Source organism: Dryobates pubescens, chromosome 7, assembly GCF_014839835.1.
Source record: "Dryobates pubescens isolate bDryPub1 chromosome 7, bDryPub1.pri, whole genome shotgun sequence".
Classification (NCBI taxonomy): Eukaryota; Metazoa; Chordata; class Aves; order Piciformes; family Picidae; genus Dryobates; species Dryobates pubescens.
This window is the reverse complement of record NC_071618.1, coordinates 15374234-15396787: the sequence shown is the minus strand read 5'-3', so window position 1 is coordinate 15396787 and position 22554 is coordinate 15374234. Positions and strand designations below refer to the sequence as shown.

Here is a 22554-nt window from a genome sequence, read left to right as displayed (position 1 = left end):
AGTGAAGAAAGCAACCTAATCATGTTAGAAAATAGAAATACAAATTCCAGTCTCCTGAGATCTCTTCTGAACAGGAAACCAAAATAACTTTATTTTGAATATACCAAACTGACCCCACTAAGTAGATGTAATAAACAAATGGAGATATTTAAGCTGACATTTGAGCAGTGTCAAAGCCTTCTAAGCTTGTTCTGAGTAGATTAGTAGATAAGTGTTAGCTTTCCTATTCTGGGATATGTTCCAAGGCAAGCATGAGGACTGATGATTTCATTTAACTCCGAGGTGGACAACACTGCCTATTTAAATAATGCAAATCATCTGTGTAATTCCAATGAGAGGCTACCAGTTGACACTGATGTTTTTGGGATAAACCCCCTCTCTTCTTGGCACTGTATCTGCGAGCCAAACCTTTATCATTCTATCAGAAAGCAAAACTGTAATTACTAGCATGGTTTATGTAGTTTCTCAAAAACAAAGAGTATATCTCATCTGATGGAATCCCAGAAAAACTGGCTTAATAAATTAAATCTTTTTTAAAACAATAAATACCATGAGATGTTTCACAGATGCCATCATATATTTTTAGACTTAAATAAGATAGTTGCAAATAAATTCAGAGTCAGCTCCTTGTATCTCAGTAGTACTGACAAATCTGCAAGTATTTCAGTCTAAAGCTGGGAGAAGCTTGCCAACCACTGCGACTCACTCAGTTCTGCTGTACCTATTAGTGATAATGAGCCCACAGAACTGCTTTGAAAATGGCTCTTAAATATTTGCCCCAATGCATCCTTATTCAGCCAAATACACACATAAGTCTCTAATACATTTAGTGATTCTGAATTCAATCCCATTCTAGTGCTCAGCACTGCAGAGAAGAATCTCTCTAATATGATTACTTTGTAGGGCATCAATTTAGAGAAATCTTCAAAACTTAGCTTACAAAACAAAAGAATAATAGTTCTTGGCTAGCAAGACTGTAAACCTCTCAATTAAAATTGTTCTGTCACTCCATTCTGAGTCACTATGAAAAGAAAGAAAAGCACGCCTTATCTTCAGCATTATAACAGCAATCCTAAACCTATTACACAGGCAATGATGGAGAAGTTTTCAGGTTTCATTTATGAAAGGCAGATTCACAAAAAGGCTTAATTACTTTAAGTGGAGTTTAGTCAGGAAAGTCCAAAACTGTGATTAATTAATCAATGAGTACCTCATTAGATCCCTACTGTTTCAGGAGGCCCCCAAGCATTTCCAAATGAGGTTTCACACTGGAACTATTACAAGCTTTGCAGCTCATTATTTACCTTCCCTTTCCTTAGACATGAGGATTGCCAGTGACTTATGTAGGGTTATGCACTTTGGGCAGCATACTGGCAAGGCAGAGTTTGCAAATGTAACATACAGCAGCTAGATACATTTGCATTTGAAAGAAATGAGAATTTCTGCAGGAAATTGCTTCTTCCAGCTGTACTTTAACAGCAAAGAGTAATCCAGCTGTCGGTAGCCAAAGACACAAAAAAGGTGATGGGTTTTGTGCTGTGAAGCCAATTTCTTTGCTGAGGAAAGAATTTCATCCTGAGTGGGAGTCAGGATTTTCAATGCACCATCATTTTGGTTTCTCCTCCTGGCTAGTTTCAACATACCTCCTACTCTGTGAGCTGACTGTGAATCCTATTCATGCCTTCCTGGAGAAGGACAAGTGAGCTACAGAAATATGAAATTAGTGCTGAGATAAGGACATTTTAAAATTACATACTGATATGCTGAACTTTAAGTCTTAGTAGGTCTTTTTATGGCACTCTGGCAGCGCAAAGAGGTTTTGTTTATGAAGACTCATGATCGTCACATTTAAAAGAGCTCTTTAATGGTTGCATTTAAATGTAGTTACTAAAAGGCATATATTATTTGGTGTTATGTGGGAAACGTTTATGGAATATAAGAAATTTATTACTTGCCTAAAAAGTTTTTATTATTGGTTGCCTGTTTAAAAATTGTTACCTGCCTGAAAAGTCACATTTTCCAGTTCCAGAGCGACATTTGCTTTCGGTCTCATACTGCAGTAAGCTAAACGTGACATGGCAGGCCTGAGTCCTGTTGAGCGCACAAACACAGTGCACAAACCTTGTCCTGTTTCTTCCTGACATTCATGTCTCTGACGCAGAGTGGAGCATTATTATCACCTTTTAAAAGCCTAGCATGACTTATTTCTATGAACTCTGATTTCTATGTGGACTTCAAAATACAACTGAAATTAGGTGCCTGAATAATTTCAGCCTTATTATACCACATCTGAATGAAATTGGGTATTTGGCTCACCTTACATTAGGGGTCTGCCACGCTGGTAGACAGCCAGGGATCTGATGTACCATTGCAGCCAATGGGGGTCAGTTCAAGTCAGTCAGTGGAGCCTAGGGAGCAATTAATTTAATCCTGAAGTAGACACTTTCACGTGACCATCTAAAAAGCTCTCCAGACACCACAGAACGTATTGGCTATGTCTCAATTAGCTGTAATGAGAGCTTACTCACAGTTCCCAAGTAGGCACTTGCCTTGTGCACTGCCAAAATTAGGGTGAGCCTAGGGTGTCACAGTTTTCCAAAGCGTGAAGAGGCAAGTTTGCCCAAGGCACCTACAAAATCCAAATTTAATTCATACTTATAAAGGCAGAACTAATCATGCATACCGTACACAGACTAAGGTTTTTTCCCTGGCCAGCTACACCCGAGCTTTGAAGTGCCCTTCCCGGTGTCTCAGGAACTGCGAGTGCCCTCTGACAAGACCAGCCGCTGGGAGCTGCCTTCCCAGTCTCACTGCCGGTTAGTTAAAGTGAAGGCATCCTGTGTATAGGCACTCCTGTAGGTTTCGCACTGTAGCGCCGGAGCCAGCTGGCAGCGAGAAGGTCGGGCGAGCAGCGCCGGACGCGGGAAGCAGCGGGGCCCCAGCCGGCCGCCCGCCCCTCTCATTCGGCAGGCCCGGCAGGGGGCGCCAGCTGCTCGGTTGACGGCGGTGTTTGGCCCATCGCGGCCGCCTTAGCAGTCCTCGGTCCGCCGCGGTTCCTGGGGGTCTGCCCGGCCTCTGGGGGATCCGCCAGCGGCGCCCGCCGCGGCTAGGCTGAGCCGGGCCGGCCCGCCGCCATGTTCACCAGCACCGGCTCCAACGGGCTTTGTGAGTACGGGCCCGCATTCTGCGAGGAGGACGGAGCTACGGGAGGGCGGCGGCGAGGGGTGTGTCGGCGTCTCCCCCGCGGAGAGTGGCCCGGCCCCCTCTGCCGGGGGACGGGACGGGGCCGCGCTGCTGGGGCGGGGGTCGCTGCCGCTGTGAGGAGCCTAGCAGGGTGGCGGCGCTATGACCTCTGCGGTCACCGCGGAAGGCGGTTCCGAGCGGCTCACGCTGCCCGGCCTGGGCGCGGTGGTGCTGCCTCCGCCGAGGCAGCTGCTGGCCTCTTTCCCCCTTTTTTGCACATGCGGCCTGGCCTCAGCCGGGCTTTTAAACTCGGACTTTACTGCGTCTCCTGCTTCTGTTGGCGAGGTGCCGCGCCCGGTGGTACCGACGTTGGAGGGGCTGTCGCGGCAGTGCCTTGGGCAGCGCTCGAGGGCATTTGCTTCGCGGGCTTTGCTACCTGGTGCGGCCGGTGGCGAGGGGTGGTTCCGGGGCGGGGGAGTGGTCCTCTACCGTCGCGGTTGGCCCGCGACTGACTTCCCCAGCTCTCTGTGCGTGTGTGTATCTATCTACATACATTGGTAAAGACCTACGTGCCTAAATATATATATATGAGCGAAGAAGAAGAACTTTTTTATTATTGTTAAGCAAAGGTTATTGTTTAAACCATTTTATTGGGAAGACCGATATAAGAGCAGTGTATTTCTGACCGATATAAGAGCAGTGTATTTCTGACCGATATAAGAGCAGTGTATTTCTGGCTCCGTTTAACTTTTGTTTTGGTGTGGGGTTTTTTTTCACACGCAGCCCATGTAAGTCATTTCATATCCAGTGGTTGTGGTGTGGACTTTGGTGCTGCAGTCCTCAGAGCAGGCTGGGATACATGATAAGTTGGAACTTTGCTGACTAACTGCACACTGCACATAAAATCCAAATCTGACTGTGACAGCAGCCTCTGACTAGGGGGGAATAAGTCTGACATTTTAGAAGAGGCATTAGTTGTAGCTATATTCTGCTTGAGGCATCCAAATGAGGGGAAGACTGTTTTTCACCGGATCACAATGCCAGGTTGGAAGGACCCCAAGGATCATCTGGTCCAACCTTTCTAGGTGATAATGTAGTTTAAATGAGATGGCCCAGCACCCTGTCAAGCTGAGTCTCATTTTTGTGGATCAATCTGATAACCCTGGTATTGGTACTGGAACAGGTGCTTGATTCACAGCTCCTGATGTTCATTCCCTCTCCCCAGTAATAGATGCTGTAGAATGCCAATATTTTGATGGCAGTGTATAATTCTACGAGAAAGAAGATGATGTGAAAAGTATTTTTGTTTGGCTGAAAGTTGTTGTCATTATTTAAAAGTTTTTCCAAGATCAGAAGGAGGGGAAAATTTGTCATAAGAATTTTATTTATTCTAGAAAACAAAAACTAAACAAGGTGTCATTATGCAAAAAGTAAATGTTTTACTGGTTTAATCCTAATTTTTTTTCTCTTCTGGAAAACTGGTACAACATACAGTCTTACTGAACTCGCCTGTTGACCCAAAGTGGTTTTTTTTACTATAAGACCTGACTGCTACAGGTACCATGACAATCTCTGAGGGACGGATTTAGGTGACAGTGACATATGCTCACCTAGTGTACAACTGTGGAAGTTTGAAGGTTTCCTTGTGACCTCAGACTGTTGTTTCTGCCTTTGTAGCAGACGTGGCTGCTGCAATAGCAGCAGGTGTGTAGGGTTCAGTCACTGATATGCAGAATCTGATGGTTTAGGCAGTTAATGAATCAGTACCTGATGTTGTGTGAGGGGAACATACACGTGTGTCCATGTTCTGAGAGCAGTAACTTCTGACAGAAGGTTGAGGCACAGCTGGTGGGTAAATGGGCCTGTATCAGAAGCCCTAAATAAAAAAAGCAGGCACCTGGTTCAACAGTGATAAAGATGATCATGCCAGCTCAGACTGGAGGCTCTTGTAGCCTGGTGTGCCATCTCTGACAGACTTAACAGCTGTAACATTTGGCTAAAGTCATATCACAGTAATGCTTGGTAAAATTTAGTGATGATAAGCTCTTTGTAGCCATGTGTACCTTAGGTCATTTTAAAACATGACCCAGCTGATTATATTTCTGGTAGATCAGGGCCAGATGGTCAGAGGTGGTCTACTTTTTGCCTTGTTTTCACCATTTCCTTGGTTTTACTCCTTTCTGCAGAGCTCCCCTTTTTAGCACTGGGAAAACAAACAACAAATAACCCCAGACCTCTGCTACATTTTGGTAATGGGATTCTTACTGGGCTTCTTGTGCAAAAGGTTTTAATAAGAAAACCAGAGATATCCTTGTCCATCGTGTCATTGAAGCAAGTCTGTGCTTGGCCTACTCACCTTTTGAAAAACTTACCTTTTGATTTTTGAAACATAACATAAACAGAACATAAATAGTGATTTATTTGAAATATGTTGGTTCTTGTGAATTCTTCTAGTTAGTTAATTCCTGAAATTACTTTTAATACTTTTCTGACAAAAGCAGGAGAGTAACTGGTGGTTCATAGTGGCAGCACTTGCAGCTGGTTATATACTTACTGTTCTATTTAGTAATATTAATCTAATGAAGTTGATAGAATCTTGGACAAGGATATTGTTAGCCATGTTCTTTTGAATTCTTCAGGTTTTATTTTTTCTGTTAATTTTAGAACAAAAATAAATAATGACTATATGATAAAATTGCAGGAATTTGTGGAAACAATGTGAATATGAATTTTCCCCCTCTACTCAGCTCTGGTAACCCCACCTGGACTACTGCATCCAGTTCTGGAGCCCCTATTACAAGAGGGATATGGACATGCTGGAACGTGTCCAGAGAAGGGCCACGAGGATGATCAGAGGGCTGGAGCACCTCTCCTGTGAGGACAGACTGAAGGAGTTGGGGCTGTTCAGTCTGGAGAAGAGAAGGCTCCGAGGTGACCTAATTGTGGCCTTCCAGTATCTGAAGGGGGCCTACAAGAAGGCTGGGGAGGGACTGCTCAGGATATCAGGTGGTGAAAGGACTAGGAGGAATGGAACGAAGCTGGAGGTGGGGAGATTCAGGCTGGATGTGAGGAGGAAGTTCTTCCCCATGAGAGTGGTGAAGCCCTGGAATGGGTTGTTCAGGGAGTGGTTGAAGTCCCATCCCTGGAGGTGTTTAAGCCCAGGCTGGATGAGGCTCTGGCCAGCCTGATCTAGTGTGGGGTGTCCCTGCCCATGGCAGCGGGGTTGGAACTAAATGATCCTTGTGGTTCCTTCCAACCCTGACTGATACTATGATACTATGAATTTAATAGTCCTGTGCTGTTGTTAGAGGTCCATATGAGAGAAATAAGAATCCTTATGTTTTATTTGTTGCAGTACACAGATCAAATTCATCAACAATGTCCTGTGAAACCTAACTCCTTGGTACTGCATTAGTCTCTTTTCCCCTTTTTGCACCCTGCGTTATCAGTCTTTCTAGACAGCCTATCTCATCTCTTGCAAGTTTTGATGAGAACAAACCTCTTCTTTTGTACTACAGGGAGACACACATGATTAGGATATTTTCAAGCTGCTTGCTACGTATGTGTTTTAAACTTGCCTTTGACCCTCATAGTATAGAATAATTCAATTATAATTTAAATTTTGGACATTTAACCTATGCTATTCCTCTTGCTGTAAAAATTTGATGGAACTTTGATTCTATAGTCAGTTCTGTCTTTCATTTTGTCCCAGACATGGCAACTGTGTGTGCTAAAGAGAAGATAGTTTATAATTCCAATAAAAAGCCTGTGTGGCTGTCAAAATTATTGTTTAATATGACAAAATGTGGCAGAGGAAATGATTGAACTTCAGTAGATCAATGCCACTTAACAGTATACTGATATAATGCTTCTAGGAAACATGGGAGGAAGATCCTCTTGCTTTCTAGTAGCACAATTTATTTATAATATTGATTTCAGAAACTCTGTGGCTGCATGCACGAGCAAAATCTTGAGTGAGTAAATGAAAAACTTAAGTATTTTGATTTCACCAATAAGAGGAGTTCACTTGTGTTTCTGTGCCAATTACTGTGTAGATGCAGTTCCAGATTTCTAGGCAAAAATACTGTCCGGTTTGTTTAATCTGAATGCATTTTGCTTTTGCGTCATAAGGTGGCCCCAACATACTACTCCCAAATTAACAGTTTAAGTTTAGCTCAGCTAAACTTTTTTGAAGTCAGTTTATCTACTGTAGCTGTCCTGATTGTTACGGTTTGTAATTCAGGGCAAATTGTGGTTGCATTATATACACTGGGTTGCTAAAATGATTCTAGGAAACACCATCTAGATTTAGTCATTGATAGACCCTTTGGCTGTTTTTACTACATGGATCTTCACTTGGTTGTTGGCCAAACTTTATTTCTGCTAATATACCACTACTGTGCTGAACAAACAATATTTTTCGAAGTTTTTAGCAGGTACAGACTATTTCTGTACTACTTACCTTGAGTGAACTTTATGGATCATCTCTGTGCTATGAGTGCCAGTGTGACAATGCCACTGAAATGACTGCTCAGAAAAGTTCATTTCACATCCCGACTCTAGTTCAGCGAGTTGAATGATACTGTCTTCAAGGAACATTCAGAACTTGAGAGTTCTTTACCACAGTTCAAGCCTCAGGGATTCCTTATAAGTTTGATCACATCTATTGAAATTTTTTCTTGTAAACAATGCTTCAATATCAGGGCCTACGTAGCAAAGTCCTTGATCCATGCGCCTTTTAAGGAGATGTCTTGTGACTGAGCACAGCAGTAAAGATGAGTTCTTACATAAAGTGTTTCTCTACTATTTCTTATCCTAGTTTGTTTCTGGGTACAGATCTTCTAACCTACTTCTCCCGTTCAGTGCTCTTCAAAATCACATGCATAGGCAGAGAGGTTCTTGAGAAGTGAGGTTTTAAGAGACGTGTAAAAGCAAACCCCTCCAACAAACAAATGGTCCAACACTGGGTGCGTGTGAGGCAGTTCAGACAAGTAGATCCTTTGCTAGCACTGATGTGCTGAATTCCGGACAGGCAGTATCAGATGTAGCAGATGATGACCATGTTGGGAGCTGATAATATACTTAGTAACAATTTTGGATGAGAAGTTAAAGTAAGCGTACATGTTACAGCTAGGAGATACGGAAGTCAGGAAACAAGGACACCATTTAAAAGGACAAAGACATTTTGCCCTTCTAAAGGGAAATGGTTTCTGCTGTCTGGAATATTGGGAGGAGTTGGGGGGGAAAAAAAAGCCAGTTATTCTGGGTAATAGGAATCAAGACACAGGCATACTCAAATGACAGCAAGATGCTAACCTAGTTGGGTTGACATGTAAAACAGTATCACAATATGTTCAGGAAGCATGCTGCAGCACCTGACTCAAAAGAAGGGTTTGAGAGCTGGGTTGTGGTACCAGATCCAGACTAGTTTCTTGTGTTGCAGTCTACCAGCAAATTGGGTGCCCTAATGAATGCTGCTGAAGCGCTAGGGGCTGTGCAATGGCAAGCATGAGTGCATGAAGACTGACATTGGGCTGTCTGATTTACTGCAGTGCTGCTTAGTTGCATTTGCTCCTTGTTTGGCAACATGCTTCACTCCGGGAGCAAAGCATGATGCATGGGTCACTTTCCAGGGTAAGATACAGGTTTAACCTGTTGGAAGGCCTTTGGTAAGACCAACATGAAAGTTTTCTGCAGACACTGTAATAGTCTTCCTTCCAACAATCTTCATGCTATCTGCAGTACTGCACGTGAGTGTAGTAACAAAGTCTGTGAGGCTGAGGGAGCTGGGATTGTTTAGCCTGGAGAAGAGGAGGCTCAGGGGAGACCTTATTGCTCTCTACAACTACCTGAAGGGTGGTTGTAGCCAGGAGGGGGTTGGTCTCTTCTCCCAGGCCATCAGCACCAGAACAAGAGGACACAGTCTCAAGCTGCACCAGGGGAAGTTTAGGCTCAAGGTGAGGAGAAAGTTCTTCACTGAGAGAGTCATTAGCCATTGGAATGGGCTGCCCAGGGAGGTGGTGGAGTCACCATCCCTGGATGTGTTCAAGAGGGGATTGGACGTGTGATACTGTGAATGTGCACCTTGGTTCTGTGGTTCTGTGGAAGCTAGTCTTTTTATTAAGATAAAATCTGAGTCCATGTTTTTTAAAGCCTATCCACTTGCTGTATCTGGAACATATTTTCCTGCTACATACAGGCTACTTCTTGTAGTAGCAGGGAGTAGAGCCCTTTGAACTTGTTTGCAATCGTTTCCTCTAGGGTGACTTGTGCTTTCAGCTCTCTGTGAACCTTTGTAGTACAGGGATAGCAATTTGTTAAAAATCCCTAAGGCAAGAAGGGAATGCAGGACTCCTCTGCTTGTATAACCTGCAATGCTGAACTGTAGGCATCTGGAGAATAATAAAGGTGTGCAAGCTGCTGTTTTGTGGTGCAACCGAATGAAAAATTATGTATTGAACATATCAGACTTCAGTGAGCAATAGTACTTAGTACACTACTACATGGAAAACACAAATTAGTTTGTACATCAGTGGCTTTTTGTGATGGTGTAACTACATCAGTGGACAAGGGAAGACCATCCAATGTCATCCGCCTGGACTTTTGTAAAGCCTGTGACACAGACCTCCACAGCATCCTTCTCTCTCAGCTGGAAAGATAGGGATTTGATAGGTGGACTGTCCAGTGGATAAGGAATTGGTTGGATGATCACATGCAAAAACACATACAAGTGGCCAAGAAGGCCAATGGCATCCTGGTCTGTATCAGGAACAGTGTGGCCAGCAGGAGCAGGGAAGTCATTGTGCCCCTGTACTCAGCACTGGATAGGCCACACCTTGAGTACTGTGCCCAGTTCTGTGCCCCTCAATTTAAGAAGGACATTGAAACTCTTGAACATGTCCAGAGAAGGGCAATGAGGCTGGTGAGAGGCCTCGAGCACAAGCTCGAGGAGGAGAGGCTGAGGGAACTGGGATTGTTTAGCCTGGAGAAGAGGAGGTTCAGGGGAGACCTTATTGCTGTCTACAACTACCTGAAGGGAGGTTGCAGGCAGGAGGGGGCTGGTCTCTTCTCCCAGGCAACCAGCACCAGAACAAGAGGACACAGTCTCAAGCTGCACCAGGGGAGGTTTAGGCTGGATGTTAGGAAGAAGTTCCTCATAAAAAGAATGATTGGCCATTGAAATGGGCTGCTCAGGGAGGTGGTGGAGTCACCATCACTGGAGGTGTTTAGGGAGAAACTGGATGGGGCACTTGGTGCTATGGTTTAGTTGATTAGATAGTGTTGGATGATAGGTTGGACTCGATGAGCTCAAAGGTCTTTTCCAACCTGGTTAATTTCTACTCTACCTTACTCTACCTTACTCTACCTTACTCTACCTTACTCTACCTTACTCTACCTTACTCTACCTTACTCTACCCTACTCTATTCTATTCTATATGATGTTCCTAAAAGCAGAATTGACTGCCTTGTCCAGCTGAAAAGGTAGTGGTCAACAACTCAATGTCCAGATGGGGGCAGATGACATGTAGTGTCCCTGAAGAGTCTGTATTGGGACCAGTGCTGTTCGATAACTCCATCAGTGACATTGATAAGGCAATCCTACATACCAATACAGTCTTAGGAATGATGAAATTGAGGGCAGCCCTGCAGAAATAGATTTCAGGGTGCATGAGAAGCTGGCATGAGCAGACAGTGTGTGCTTGCAGCCCAGAAGGCCAGTCACATCCTAGGCTGGATCAAAAGATGGGGCCAGCAGATCCAGAGAGGTGATTCTGCCACTTCACTCTGCTCTGGTAAGACCTCACCTGGAGTACTGGGTCCAGATATGGAGTGCTCAGCACAGCCAAGACATGGACCTGATGGAGTGGGTGCAGAAGAGGACCATGTTCCTGTGAGAACAGGTTGAGGTAGATGGGGTTGTTCAGTCTGGGGAAGAGAGGCTCTGGGGAGACCGAATAGTGACCTTCCAGTACCTGAAGGGGGCCTACAAGAAGGCTGCAGAGAGACTGTTTACAAAGGCTCACTGCAGTGATAATTCAAGGGGCAGTGGTTTTAAATCAGAGTGGATTTAGATTGGATGTTGGGAACAAGTTCTTTACCATGAGGGCAGTGGAACAGTGGAACAGGTTGCCCAGGGAGGTAGTTGAGGCCCCATCCCTGGAGACACTTGAGGTCAGGCTTGACAAGGCTCTGGGCAACCTGATCTAATGGAGGATGTCCCTGTTCACTGCAGGGGATTGGACTAGAAGACCTTTTGAGGTCCCTTCCAACCCAAACCATTCTATGATTCTGTGATCAGCATGCCAGAGTGAAGTGAGTGCTGGGAGCAGCTTAGTCACATCAGCTCAATTATCCATGCATTGAGTGTTGTAAAAATGTGGTTATTCTGCTGCTGCTGCAGAGCCAGCTCATTTCAATCTAGTGTGGGGACCTTTACATGGTGGTGTGGAGCCATACCTGGTATTTATGACAGCATTTATGAATAATAGTATGGTATTATACTCTGTGGTTGGGAGGAAGAAGAGACATCTCAGTGGGGTGAGCGTTTTGGTTTTTCTTTTAACTTCATCTTTTTTCCACTTTCCTTTCAAACGTTCCTTTTGTAAGCAAAGGCTTTGAGGTCTTGTTGCTTTTGGTTGGTTGGTTTTGTAGCTTCTCATTCTTTTATAGTTTGTGACTTAGGCTAAACCCAGCAGTTTTCTAAATGTAAATGTATAGGCAACTGGTTTGGATACAGTCTTACTAAGGTCTCTTAAAGACAAATTTCAAGCATGATCATACTTGGTTTCTTTATTGACTGTCTCAATATATGCATTAATGTTATGCACATCTTACTTTCTGCTTTAAGTTTATAAGCATTTGATGGAAAACTGTTGTTGCAGTGCTACTCTTCTTACTGTGTTCATTCACTTGCAGGTATAACACTGATTAACCACCAGAGTACGCTGTGAAGTGATAATCTGAACACAGGATCTCCTTCCTGTCCCAGTGCTCTGTGTCTAGACCAGAGGCCAGAGCTGCTTTCCTGACCCCAAGTACTCCATTCAGTCATGTGATATTTTCAGGAAGCAGTAATATCACTGCTTTTGCAAGGCCCTCTGGTTTGTTCATTTGTTTGGTTTTGTTGTTGTTTGTTTGGGGTTTCTTTGTTGTTTGTTTTTCTAAGGATGAGCAACTCTGAAAAAAAAAATCATCCTCTGGTTAAATTTCATCCTATCAGTCAGCACACAGTCTCCTGGTATCTTCTGTATTCCTCAATCAGTATTACATGTGTGTGTATCTCTTGTAGTCCTCTCTCCATAACATGCTCTTCATTTGTTTTTGGCCAGTCTTCAGGACTTGGTGTGTGAAGACAAGCTTTTACTCCTCAAATATAGTACAGTCTCCAGTCTCCCAACAGCACACACTGGATTCTAGGAAGCACTTAAAGATTACTATTCAGATTTACATGCCTGACAGTATGTTTCATTAACCATTATAATAAAGGACAAGCAAGGGTTCCAGGCATCCAGGAGAAGGTGTTCATGCTTCTCTTTTATATGTAGCAAACTTGAATCTGAAGGGAAAATAGTAGGCAGAGTCCTTGAAAACTCTCACATTTTTGAAATGTCACTGTTTGACTGTGAACCTGCTGCAGGTTCCTGGACAGATCTTAGAATACAGTAGATGAATGTCTGCATGATGGCTTAGTGCAGGAAAAACAAGCTCCTAAAATACAGAATCTATCAGTGCATTTGGGAAGTACTGTGCATTCAAATGTGCATAGGTTGTGTTTTAAAAGACTCACAGATTTTGTGCACAACATAAAAAAACTATTCATGTCTATTTTGTGCCATCATAGTAGCCCCCCAGCCGTTAATTTTCTGCATGAAAGTGGTGTGTCTGCCTCAGAGCAGCAGGGTTTGGGAAATTTGCAGATGACAGCGTTAAAAAAGGCTGTTGCATGGCGTGTTTCATCTGTGGTGCAAGCTAAGTAGGGATTCCCACAAAAAATATCCTGAGCTAATTTGAGCTTCTGCAGCCAATGCTTATCAGCTGGTGTTGGCAGTGAGGTCCTCTCCGAAGTCAGTGTTTGAGTCTCGGGCCCAGAATAGAGGCACAAGGTGTGAAGTTATTCCCCAAACAACCCTTTTGGAGCAGTAGTTTGTTTGGTCTGACTGCCTGCTTTGACAGGTCTTTGACAGGTCTCTTGACCTGTGGGTGGTTAATAGGAAGGGAACAGGAAATAATTTCAAAAGCTGTAGCTGCTGCTGCTACCCTCAATTTTCATATTCTTATTAGTACAGTGGTGGCTTCTGAAGCTGCAGCTGCCTGAGCAGCTGTGACAGACAGGCACTTCTATTCCTTAACTCTCTGTACTTTGAAAGTGGGCAGCCAAAGAAGCAGTAGGTTGTGGAAGAAGAGGGTTTGTATGCTTTGTAATGAATGCAGGGGTGGAATGTGAAGGCATAGAGGTAGTTTCCTCATTCATGTCATATTGTAGGATCAGCTTCACATTGCACAATGGTGGCACAATGGTAGGGATACTTGCCTGTGAGATTATGAGATCATTTTGGGAGAGAACTTCTCCATTGCAGCAGGGGGAAGCAAAGATCTGGAGTGAAAGCTAGTTCTTTGTTCTTTGTTGTAGCACAGATATGCTATGCTGGTTAGTATAAAATTTGCTGGCTTGGAAGCTCAGTGTGTGTGTGTTGGGACACCAGCACTACTACAACCTGTTGTTTGAAAGCAATTGCCACTCAAGGAGTACTTTGGGGCTGCAAATTTATTCCAAGGTCTTTGAAGATAGTATTTCCTATATTTTAACTCTTCAAGGACAAAATGAGGGTTTATCTTGTCATTCTACTTCATGTGGTATAGAGGCATTGTTTTTTTTCTCCCTCTTGGGCACATTTGTATTGGTGCTGCCAGCAGACACTGGTACCCCAGTAGTTTGGTAGGATGTTATGTCCTGCATGTGGTTGTAAATCCATTGGTCTAGAATTTTGCTTTCTGAATTTTGCCTTTACATTCTAAGTAAGGACTGTGTAGTTAGTCTGGAATTGTTAGTAATTTTTGGTCTTACTGCTTGAGATGTTCCATGGCAGTGGGATGGTTTGCTTCTTCACTGATGACCTTACAGAAGTCCTTGAGAATGATCTATTTGCTGTTGAGGAGTCAAGCAAACTACTACATTACACAGTGAAACACTTGAGAGGGAAAAAAGCAGCAACATTTCAGGAGATGCATTATTTATCTGAGTTTGTCTTGCTCAACTTTATTGGACAACAGTAAATTTACTGACTGTGATGGTGTTTAGAGAAACTTGAGAGTAGAAGTTTCCGTTACCCATGTGATGTTCCCTGTGGGTGACTGTCACATTAATAGGTTAGTTACTTCTGTGGTTTTTCACTTGGTGACATGTTTAAAAATAAGTATGTTCCCTCTGTAACACCTTTAAAGTGTCTAAGCTGAAAGCTAAAAGGAGGCTCTTAATAAAAGCGTGTGTTCACACTTTTGGAGAAAACAGACAAGTTCTGTTGGTTGATTATTTTTGGATGCATCCAGTTTAGGAATGTGCTTGATAGGGTAAAATACTTCACGTGTGTGTTACCTGTAATATGTGTTAAAAAAATTGTAATTATGTGCAAACTACAGTAAAGTCTTAAAGCTGTATAGAAATATATAGTGAGGGTGGGAAATCTAGTGATTTGCTTGCCGTGTTTCTAGTGGTAATGTGTTCTTTATGTGAAAAGTATTATAGGATTAGTGAGTTCTTGTGAAATTTTATTTAAACTCATGAAATAACATAAATGTATTTTGTTAGTAAAATAGGCAATTTTGTCAAACTTTGGTTCAAAAATCTCTGCTGCTGTCTCTATTATCATTGTTCTGATTTTGGCTGTACTTTAAAATATTTGTTGTATCCCGGTCACAAAATGGACCTCTCCTGGCACAATTTGAGGCCGTTTCCTCTCGTTCTATCACTTGATACTGGGGAGAAGAGACTGACCTCCAGTGTCACTACAACCTCTGAGTCATTGCCTAATTTCTCTAAAAGGATAGTTCTCCAAGGCATTAATTGCTTAAATGGGGTAAGGGAAGTGAGTCTGTAAATAACAAACTCAAAGATATTGTTGTGGATCAAAAGAAGCATTTTAAGTACAAATCTACATTATGATACACATAGGAAGAGGTGTTTCCTTCGCATTTGTATTCCTTTCTTTCTCTGCAGTTCTGCAGGGTTCAGGGTGGTGTGAGCTGACAACAGCTAACAGTGCCTCTCAGAATTGTTCTTGATGTGATTAGTATTCGCATGAGGACCATGATTAAATGATGCAATAAGAACCATATTTTTTATAGAATCATGAAATAATCTCTGCTGGAAAAGTTCTTTTACATCATTGAGTTCAACCATTATCTAACTCTACCAAATCTGATGCAAAATGATGTTATGTGGTGGGTTGGAGTTTCCCCCCAGCATTAACTTCAGCCAGACCAACTCAGTTAGAAGCAAATGAAGCTGTATTTACAAGCAAAAACTACACTCTACAATGGAATGCAATGAATATATACAAAATATACAGTATCTACAATATTATACAGATATTTACAATTAGCAAACATCACGAAAAGCCCCTGGGTTTGGACGTGGCACATGGTGCTATGGTCTAGTCAAGAAGTCTGTGGTGACAGGTTGGACTTGATGATCTTTGAGGTCTCTTCCAACTTTGGTGATACTGTGACTTTTATTCAAGTAGTTCCTGCTACGTAGTCTCAAAAAAAAAGCTAATCTTAATCTCTACTGCAGAGGAAACAAAGCTGGTTTTTAACTAGATGTGTATGTATGCTTTGCTAGTGAACAAGAGTGATTGTTTTATTTCCTGAAACATCTCTATTGAGCCTTAGGAGCACTGTATAGGAGGGCATGACTTCTACAGATGCAGAAAACTTAGGCTTAATTGTAACCAAATAATTTTGTGAGGGAATGTTGAAAATAAAATGTCTGATTAATATTTAACTGTCATTAATACCTCTAAAGACTTCCCTTGGTTGGTGAGTTTTTCCTATTTATTTGCAGATTCCTAAGCACTTGAGAAGTTGCCAAGATAACTGATTAAGATGGTGCCACTGGTACTATATTTTATTATCATCTGTGTAAATGTGTAACTTTAAAAAATGTGAGAGACTTTTCTCTAAAATGTCTTTTTTGGTTTTTTGATTTTTTTTAAGATAAAGCACCGTTGTCAAAGAGTCTCTTACTAGTCCCAAGTGCCGTCTCGATTCTATTGACTCTGCTCTTCCAACATTATCAGAAGTTCTTTGCATATAACCTACAAGCTATAAAAGAGGATTTGCAGGTAAGACAGTTAATTTGGGGGGGGGGGGGGGGGGGAAGAGGCTGCAAAATATGTTCTTCTGTGTGATTTATTTTCCAATCTGTTTCTGTTTTGTTCCCCTTTGTTCACTGTTGTAGACCAGCTCGTTCTTACCTTTTGAATGTCAGCTCAGCACACAGGATAAAGTGCGAAAAGCTGATCCGAAACAACAAACAGAGTTTTTCGCTTCTTTCTTTTGCCTGGGAAATGATTTGATTTGTATCATTTTTCCTTCCAGCCACTAGCATTTGAAAGTTGGCTGTAAATGAAGTGCAATTTAGCATGAGTAATACTAGAACTATTTTGATATGAATGTCACTGCCTTATTGTGCTTAGTTCTTGAGGCTGAAGAGGGCTATTGTGGTCGAGTACACTGGTTATAGATGATGTATTTTAACACTCTGTAACGTCTGCTGTAGTTAGATACAAGAAGCTAAAATTTCCCTGTTGAATAGAAAGCTTCTGCTTATAATTTGAAGATTCCAAGTGATGAGGAAGTTTGTCATGCTCCTCAGCAATTTGCTGAATTGCTTAATGATGTTACTAAATATTCTTGCTCATTCCCAGTTGAATCTGGGAAAAAGTATTGCATCTTCTAAGGTTTTGTTCTCAGCTTAATTAGGTATCCACTGGTATCAGTTTTAATTGTTGAAATAATGCATTTAGAATTAAGGAGATAAAAATTGTGATGATTTGAGCATTTTTGTTTTAATTTTTGGAAATGGCAAACTACTGCTCTACAGAGAATGGTCAGCAAATGTCTCTGTAATTATCTTTCCCCACATGCTGTAGTTTGATCAAAAAGATGTATGTAGTCAACTTAATGTCTTTTGAGATTGCCAACTGTAGACTATAAGCCTTAAAAGATCATTAGACCTAGCTAGTGATACTCTGTGCTGTTGCAATGTTTGTGATCTTTCTTGCAAAGAAGAATTTTATTGTGATGATGTAGGCATCACCTCTGCAAGAGCCCTGCGTACATTTCCCAAGTCTCTTGCAAATGCTATGAACCAAGTGTTCATGGGGGAGAGGATGGAGAAAGTCTGAGAAAACATTCAAGTTTTAAATGGAAATATTATGGGTTTGGAGTTTGTTTGCTTATTTGTTTGCTTTGTGCTTTGGCTTTAGAGGAGTACTCTCCAGTTTTTTCATATGTTGAAAAGCAGTAGTAGCTGTGCTTTATTCATAGAATACATAGAATACATAGAATAAACCAGGTTGGAAGAGACCTTCAAGATCATCGCGTCCAACCCATCAACCAATCCAACACCGCCCAAGCAACTAACCCACGGCACCAAGCACCCCGTCAAGTCTTCTCCTAAAAACCTCCAGTGATGGCGACTCCACCACCTCCCCAGGCAGCCCATTCCAATGGGCAATCACTCTTTCTTTTTTTTTTTTTTTTTTTTTTTTTTTTTTTTAACTAAGGTTGGAAGAGACCCCAAGGATCATCAAGTCCAACCTGTTCCAACAGACCTCACAACTAGATCATAGCACCAAGCGCCACGTCCAATCTCCCCTTGAACACCTCCAGGGACGGCGACTCCACCACCTCCCTGGGCAGCCCATTCCAATGACGAATGACTCGCTCAGTGAAGAACTTTTTCCTCACCTCGAGTCTAAACCTCCCCTGACACAACTTGAGACTGTGTCCCCTTGTTCTGGTGCTGGTTGCCTGGGAGAAGAGACCAACCCCCACCTGGCTACAACCACCCTTCAGGTAGTTGTAGAGGGCAATGAGGTCGCCTCTGATCCTTCTCTTCTCCAGGCTAAACAATCCCAGCTCCCTCAGCCTCTCCTCATAGGGCTTGTGCTCAAGGCCTCTCACCAGCCTTGTTGCCCTTCTCTGGACACGTTCAAGTGTCTCGATGTCCTTCCTAAACTGAGGGGCCCAGAACTGGACACAGTACTCAAGGTGTGGCCTAACCAATGCAGAGTACAGGGGCACAATGACCTCCCTGCTCCTGCTGGCCACACTATTCCTAATACAGGCCAGGATGCCATTGGCCTTCTTGGCCACCTGGGCACACTGCTGGCTCATGTTTAGGCGGGTGTCAATCAGCACCCCCAGGTCCCTCTCCGTTTGGCAGCTCTCCAGCCACTCTGACCCCAGCCTGTAGCTCTGCATGGGGTTGCCGTGGCCAAAGTGCAGCACCCGGCACTTAGACTTATTAAATGCCATCCCATTGGACTCTGCCCATCTGTCCAGTCGGTCAAGGTCCCTCTGCAGAGCCTTTCTACCCTCTAACTGACTAACATCTGTTCCCAACTTGGTGTCATCTGCAAACTTGCTGATGACTGACTCAACCCCCTCATCCAGATCATCAATGAAGATGTTAAAGAGGATGGGGCCCAGCACTGATCCCTGGGGAAAAAAGTTCTGTATAGAACTTTTTTCTAACATCCAGCCTGAACCTCCCCTGGCGCAGCCTGAGACTGTGTCCTCTTGTTCTGGTACTGCTTGCCTGGGAGAAGAGACCAACATCCGTCTGTCTACAACCTCCCTTCAGGTAGTTGTAGAGAGTAATAAGGTCACCCCTGAGTCTCCTCTTCTCCAGGCTAAGCAACCCCAGCTCCCTCAGCCTCTCCTCGTAGGGCTTATGTTCCAAACCCCTCACCAACATTGTTGCTCTTCTCTGGACTCGTTCCAGCAAGTCAACATCCTTCCTAAACTGAGGGGCCCAGAACTGGACACAGTACTCAAGGTGCAGCCTAACCAGTGCAGTGTACAGGGGCAGAATGACCTCCCTGCTCCTGCTGGCCACACTGTTCCTGATGCAGGCCAGGATGCCATTGGCCATTGCCATCTTTACTGTGTCTCAAGCATAAACATCTGCAAGTATCTGTAGAAGCTGTGATACTTTGTTTGAATAGAATAGAATTAACCAGGTTGGAAAAGACCTTCGAGATCACTGAGTCCAACGTATCACCCAACACCATATTATCAACTAAACCACAACACCAAGTGTCCCATCCAGTCTCTTCCTGAACACCTCCAGTGATGGTGACTCTATCACCTCCCTGGGCAGCACATTCCAATGGCCAATCACTGTTTCTGTGAAGAACTTCTTCCTAATATCCAGCCTAAACCTCCCCTGGTGCAACTTGAGACTGTGTCCTCTTGTTCTGGTGCTGGTTGTCCAGGAGAAGAGACCAACCCCCACCTGGCTACAACCTCACTTCAGGTAGTTGTAGACAGCAATAAGGTCTCCTCTGAGCCTCCTCTTCTCCAGGCTAAGCAACCCCAGCCCCCTCAGCCTCTCCTCATAGGGCTTGTGCTCCAAACCCCTCCCCAGCTTTGTTGCCCTTCTCTGGACACATTCCAGGAAGTCAACATCTTTCCTAAACTGAGGGGCCCAGAACTGGACACAGTACCCAAGGTGTGCTGAGTACAGGGTCAGAATGACCTCCCTGCTCCTGCTGGCTACACTGTTCCTGATGCAGGCCAGGATGCCATTGGCCTTCTTGGCCACCTGGACACACTGCAGGCTCGTGTTCAGCCTACTATCAACCAGTACCCCCAGGTCCCTTTTGGCCTGGCCACTCTCCAGCCACTCTGACCCCAGCCTGTAGCACTGCATGGGGTTGTTGTGGCCAATGTGTAGAACCTGGCACTTGGATGTGTTAAATCTCATGCTGTTGGACTCTGTCCATCTGTCCAGCCTGTCGAGGTCCCTCTGCAGAGCTCTCCTACCCTCTAACAGATCAACTCCTGCCCCCAGCTTGGTGTCATCTGCAAATATACTGATGATGGATTCAATCCCCTCATCCAGATCATCAATAAAGATATTGAACAGGATGGGGCCCAGAAGTGATCCCTGGGGCACACCACTAGTGACTGGCTGCCAGCTGGATGTGGCATCATTCACCATCATTCTCTGGGTTCGGCCCTGCAGCCAGTTCCTAACCCAGCACAGAATGCTGCTGTCCAAGCCATGGGCTGATAGCTTGGCCAGGAGTTTGCTGTGGGGGATGGTGTCAAAGGCCTTACTGAGGTCCAGGTAGACTACATCCACAGCCTTCCCCACATCCACCAGGCAGCCACCTGATCCTAGAAGGAGATCAGGTTGGTGAGGCAGGACCTGCCCTTCCTAAATCCATGTTGGCTGGGGTTGATCCTTTGGCCATCCTGTAAGTGCTGCATGATTACACTCAAGATGATCTCCTCCCTAATCTTGCCTGGCACTGAGGTCAGGCTGACAGGTCTGTAATTCCCTGGTTCTTCCTTCTGCTCCTTCTTGTGGATGGGCATCACGTTGGCCAGCTTCCAGTCATTTTGCTTGGAGGAATTGTTGGGTTTAGGTGTTTTCTTTCTTAACTCATTCCATTTATTATTACAGCCTTTGGAGTGAGCTGTATGCTATATATTTGTCTACCTCTGGGATCCAGGAATGCAGATTGTTTAACTCCTGTATGATGGTGGTATTCAGATGAGAACACAAAGAATACTATGTGTAAAAATGAGGGTCTTGATTACATTAGACCTATGTATTTTTTAATCTGGCTAAGGTGAAAAGCAGTTAGCCTTGGAAGCCTTCTATATTCCATGCAAGAGCTGTTCAGCTTCAAGATCACAGTCCTGCCAATTCGGGCTGCAGGTAGAGTCATACTCCTGACTTGGTTCTAGCATTGGGCATGTTGACACAGGACAGTGTTGTAGTGTGATGGTTTAGCCGAACCGCACCAACAAAAAGCTCAGCTGAACTCAGCCAGAGAAGCGAATGAAAGCTGTATTTTACAAGCAATTATGGAAGGCAATGAATATATATAAAATATACAGTATTTACAATATTATACAAGAATTTACAGGAAAGAAACAACACAGAAATCCTCCTCAGGAGGAGGATCCCACCTTGGGTTCCCCACAGCCTCTCCCCTCCCCTTTCCCTCTAGTTAATTGGAAGAAAAAGAGAAAAGGAGTAAAGTATTAGGGAAATTGCAGTTAGCTCAAAGCGTTGTTAGAAGTTAGCTGCTTATCTTACTGGTTTCTGTCTGAGGTCAGCCTTCATGCCAAGAGAAAGACAGAAGCCGGAGTGAGAACAGAATGTAAGATCGCAAAACTACATCCCACTCATCTACCAATGAAATTCATTTAGAATTAATCTTTGTTTACCTTTTTACATCAAGACTTTTCAGCTAGAGAATTCTGCAGCTATCCTTTTCTTAAAGGCACAGCCTAAACTGTCACGGACAGCTAGAACACTGAGGTCCCATTTCTGTCTTCTTATTCAGTCCTTTGGTATACTGGGGAAATTAGAGGCAAAAGCATTGGCTGAGGTCTTGAGAAATGTAAGGCTCAGGCAGCATGTTGGCATTTGGATTTCAATGAAAGGGAGAGTGCCTGTCAGGGTGTGGCTTAGGAAGTGGAGCAGGGAGACCCAAAGCTTAGGTGGAAACTAGCAAGGGAGTTGAACATCAGCAAGGAAGGCTTTTTTAGTTACATCACCAGTGAAAGAAAGGCTTAAGGAAAGTGTGGGCCCAGTCCTCATTGTGGCAGGAGGACTCGTAATGTGGGAACATGCCAAAGGCTGAGGTATTCAAGCAGATATATTTATTAGTTTGTACTAGTATGTTTTGCCTCCAGGGTCCCTAAACTGCCTTGAAGAGTCCAGGAGAGTGAAGCAGTATCCACCATTTAGAAAAACAGAGATCACTTAATCCAGATGGATTACCTCTGAGGGTGCCAGTGGAGCTGGAAATGTAATTGTAAGACCTTTCTCTAGCATCTTTGAAAGATCATGGCAATAGGTGGAGGTACCCAATGACTGGAGGAAGGCAAATGCCACACCCATCTTCGTGAAGGGCAGAAAGGAGTATCCAGGTAACATCAGGTCACTCAACCTTACCTTGGTCCCTGCGAACGTCTTGGAGCAAATCTTTCTAGAAGCCATTTCTCAATGCATCCTGTGGGTCACGATTGGCTCCACAGCTGGTGTTAGCAACACATTTCTGCATTTTGTGCCTATGGGGCCTTCTCTGAGGATGAAGGATTACTTGGAAGAGATAGGATCCA

At 43.7% G+C, this 22554-nt stretch overlaps 1 protein-coding gene across 1 annotated transcript in view; it reads left to right on the top strand.

Annotated features, from left to right (window-relative positions):
• Positions 1 to 3021: 3021 nt before the first annotated feature.
• UBAC2 (UBA domain containing 2) overlaps positions 3022 to 22554 on the top strand; it is a 113287-nt gene continuing 93754 nt past the window's right edge. The window contains exons 1-2 of the mRNA XM_054162972.1: positions 3022 to 3165; positions 16396 to 16523. Coding sequence (XP_054018947.1) covers positions 3135 to 3165; positions 16396 to 16523 — 159 coding nt within the window. The 5' untranslated portion in view covers positions 3022 to 3134. The remainder of the gene's footprint in view (positions 3166 to 16395; positions 16524 to 22554) is intronic.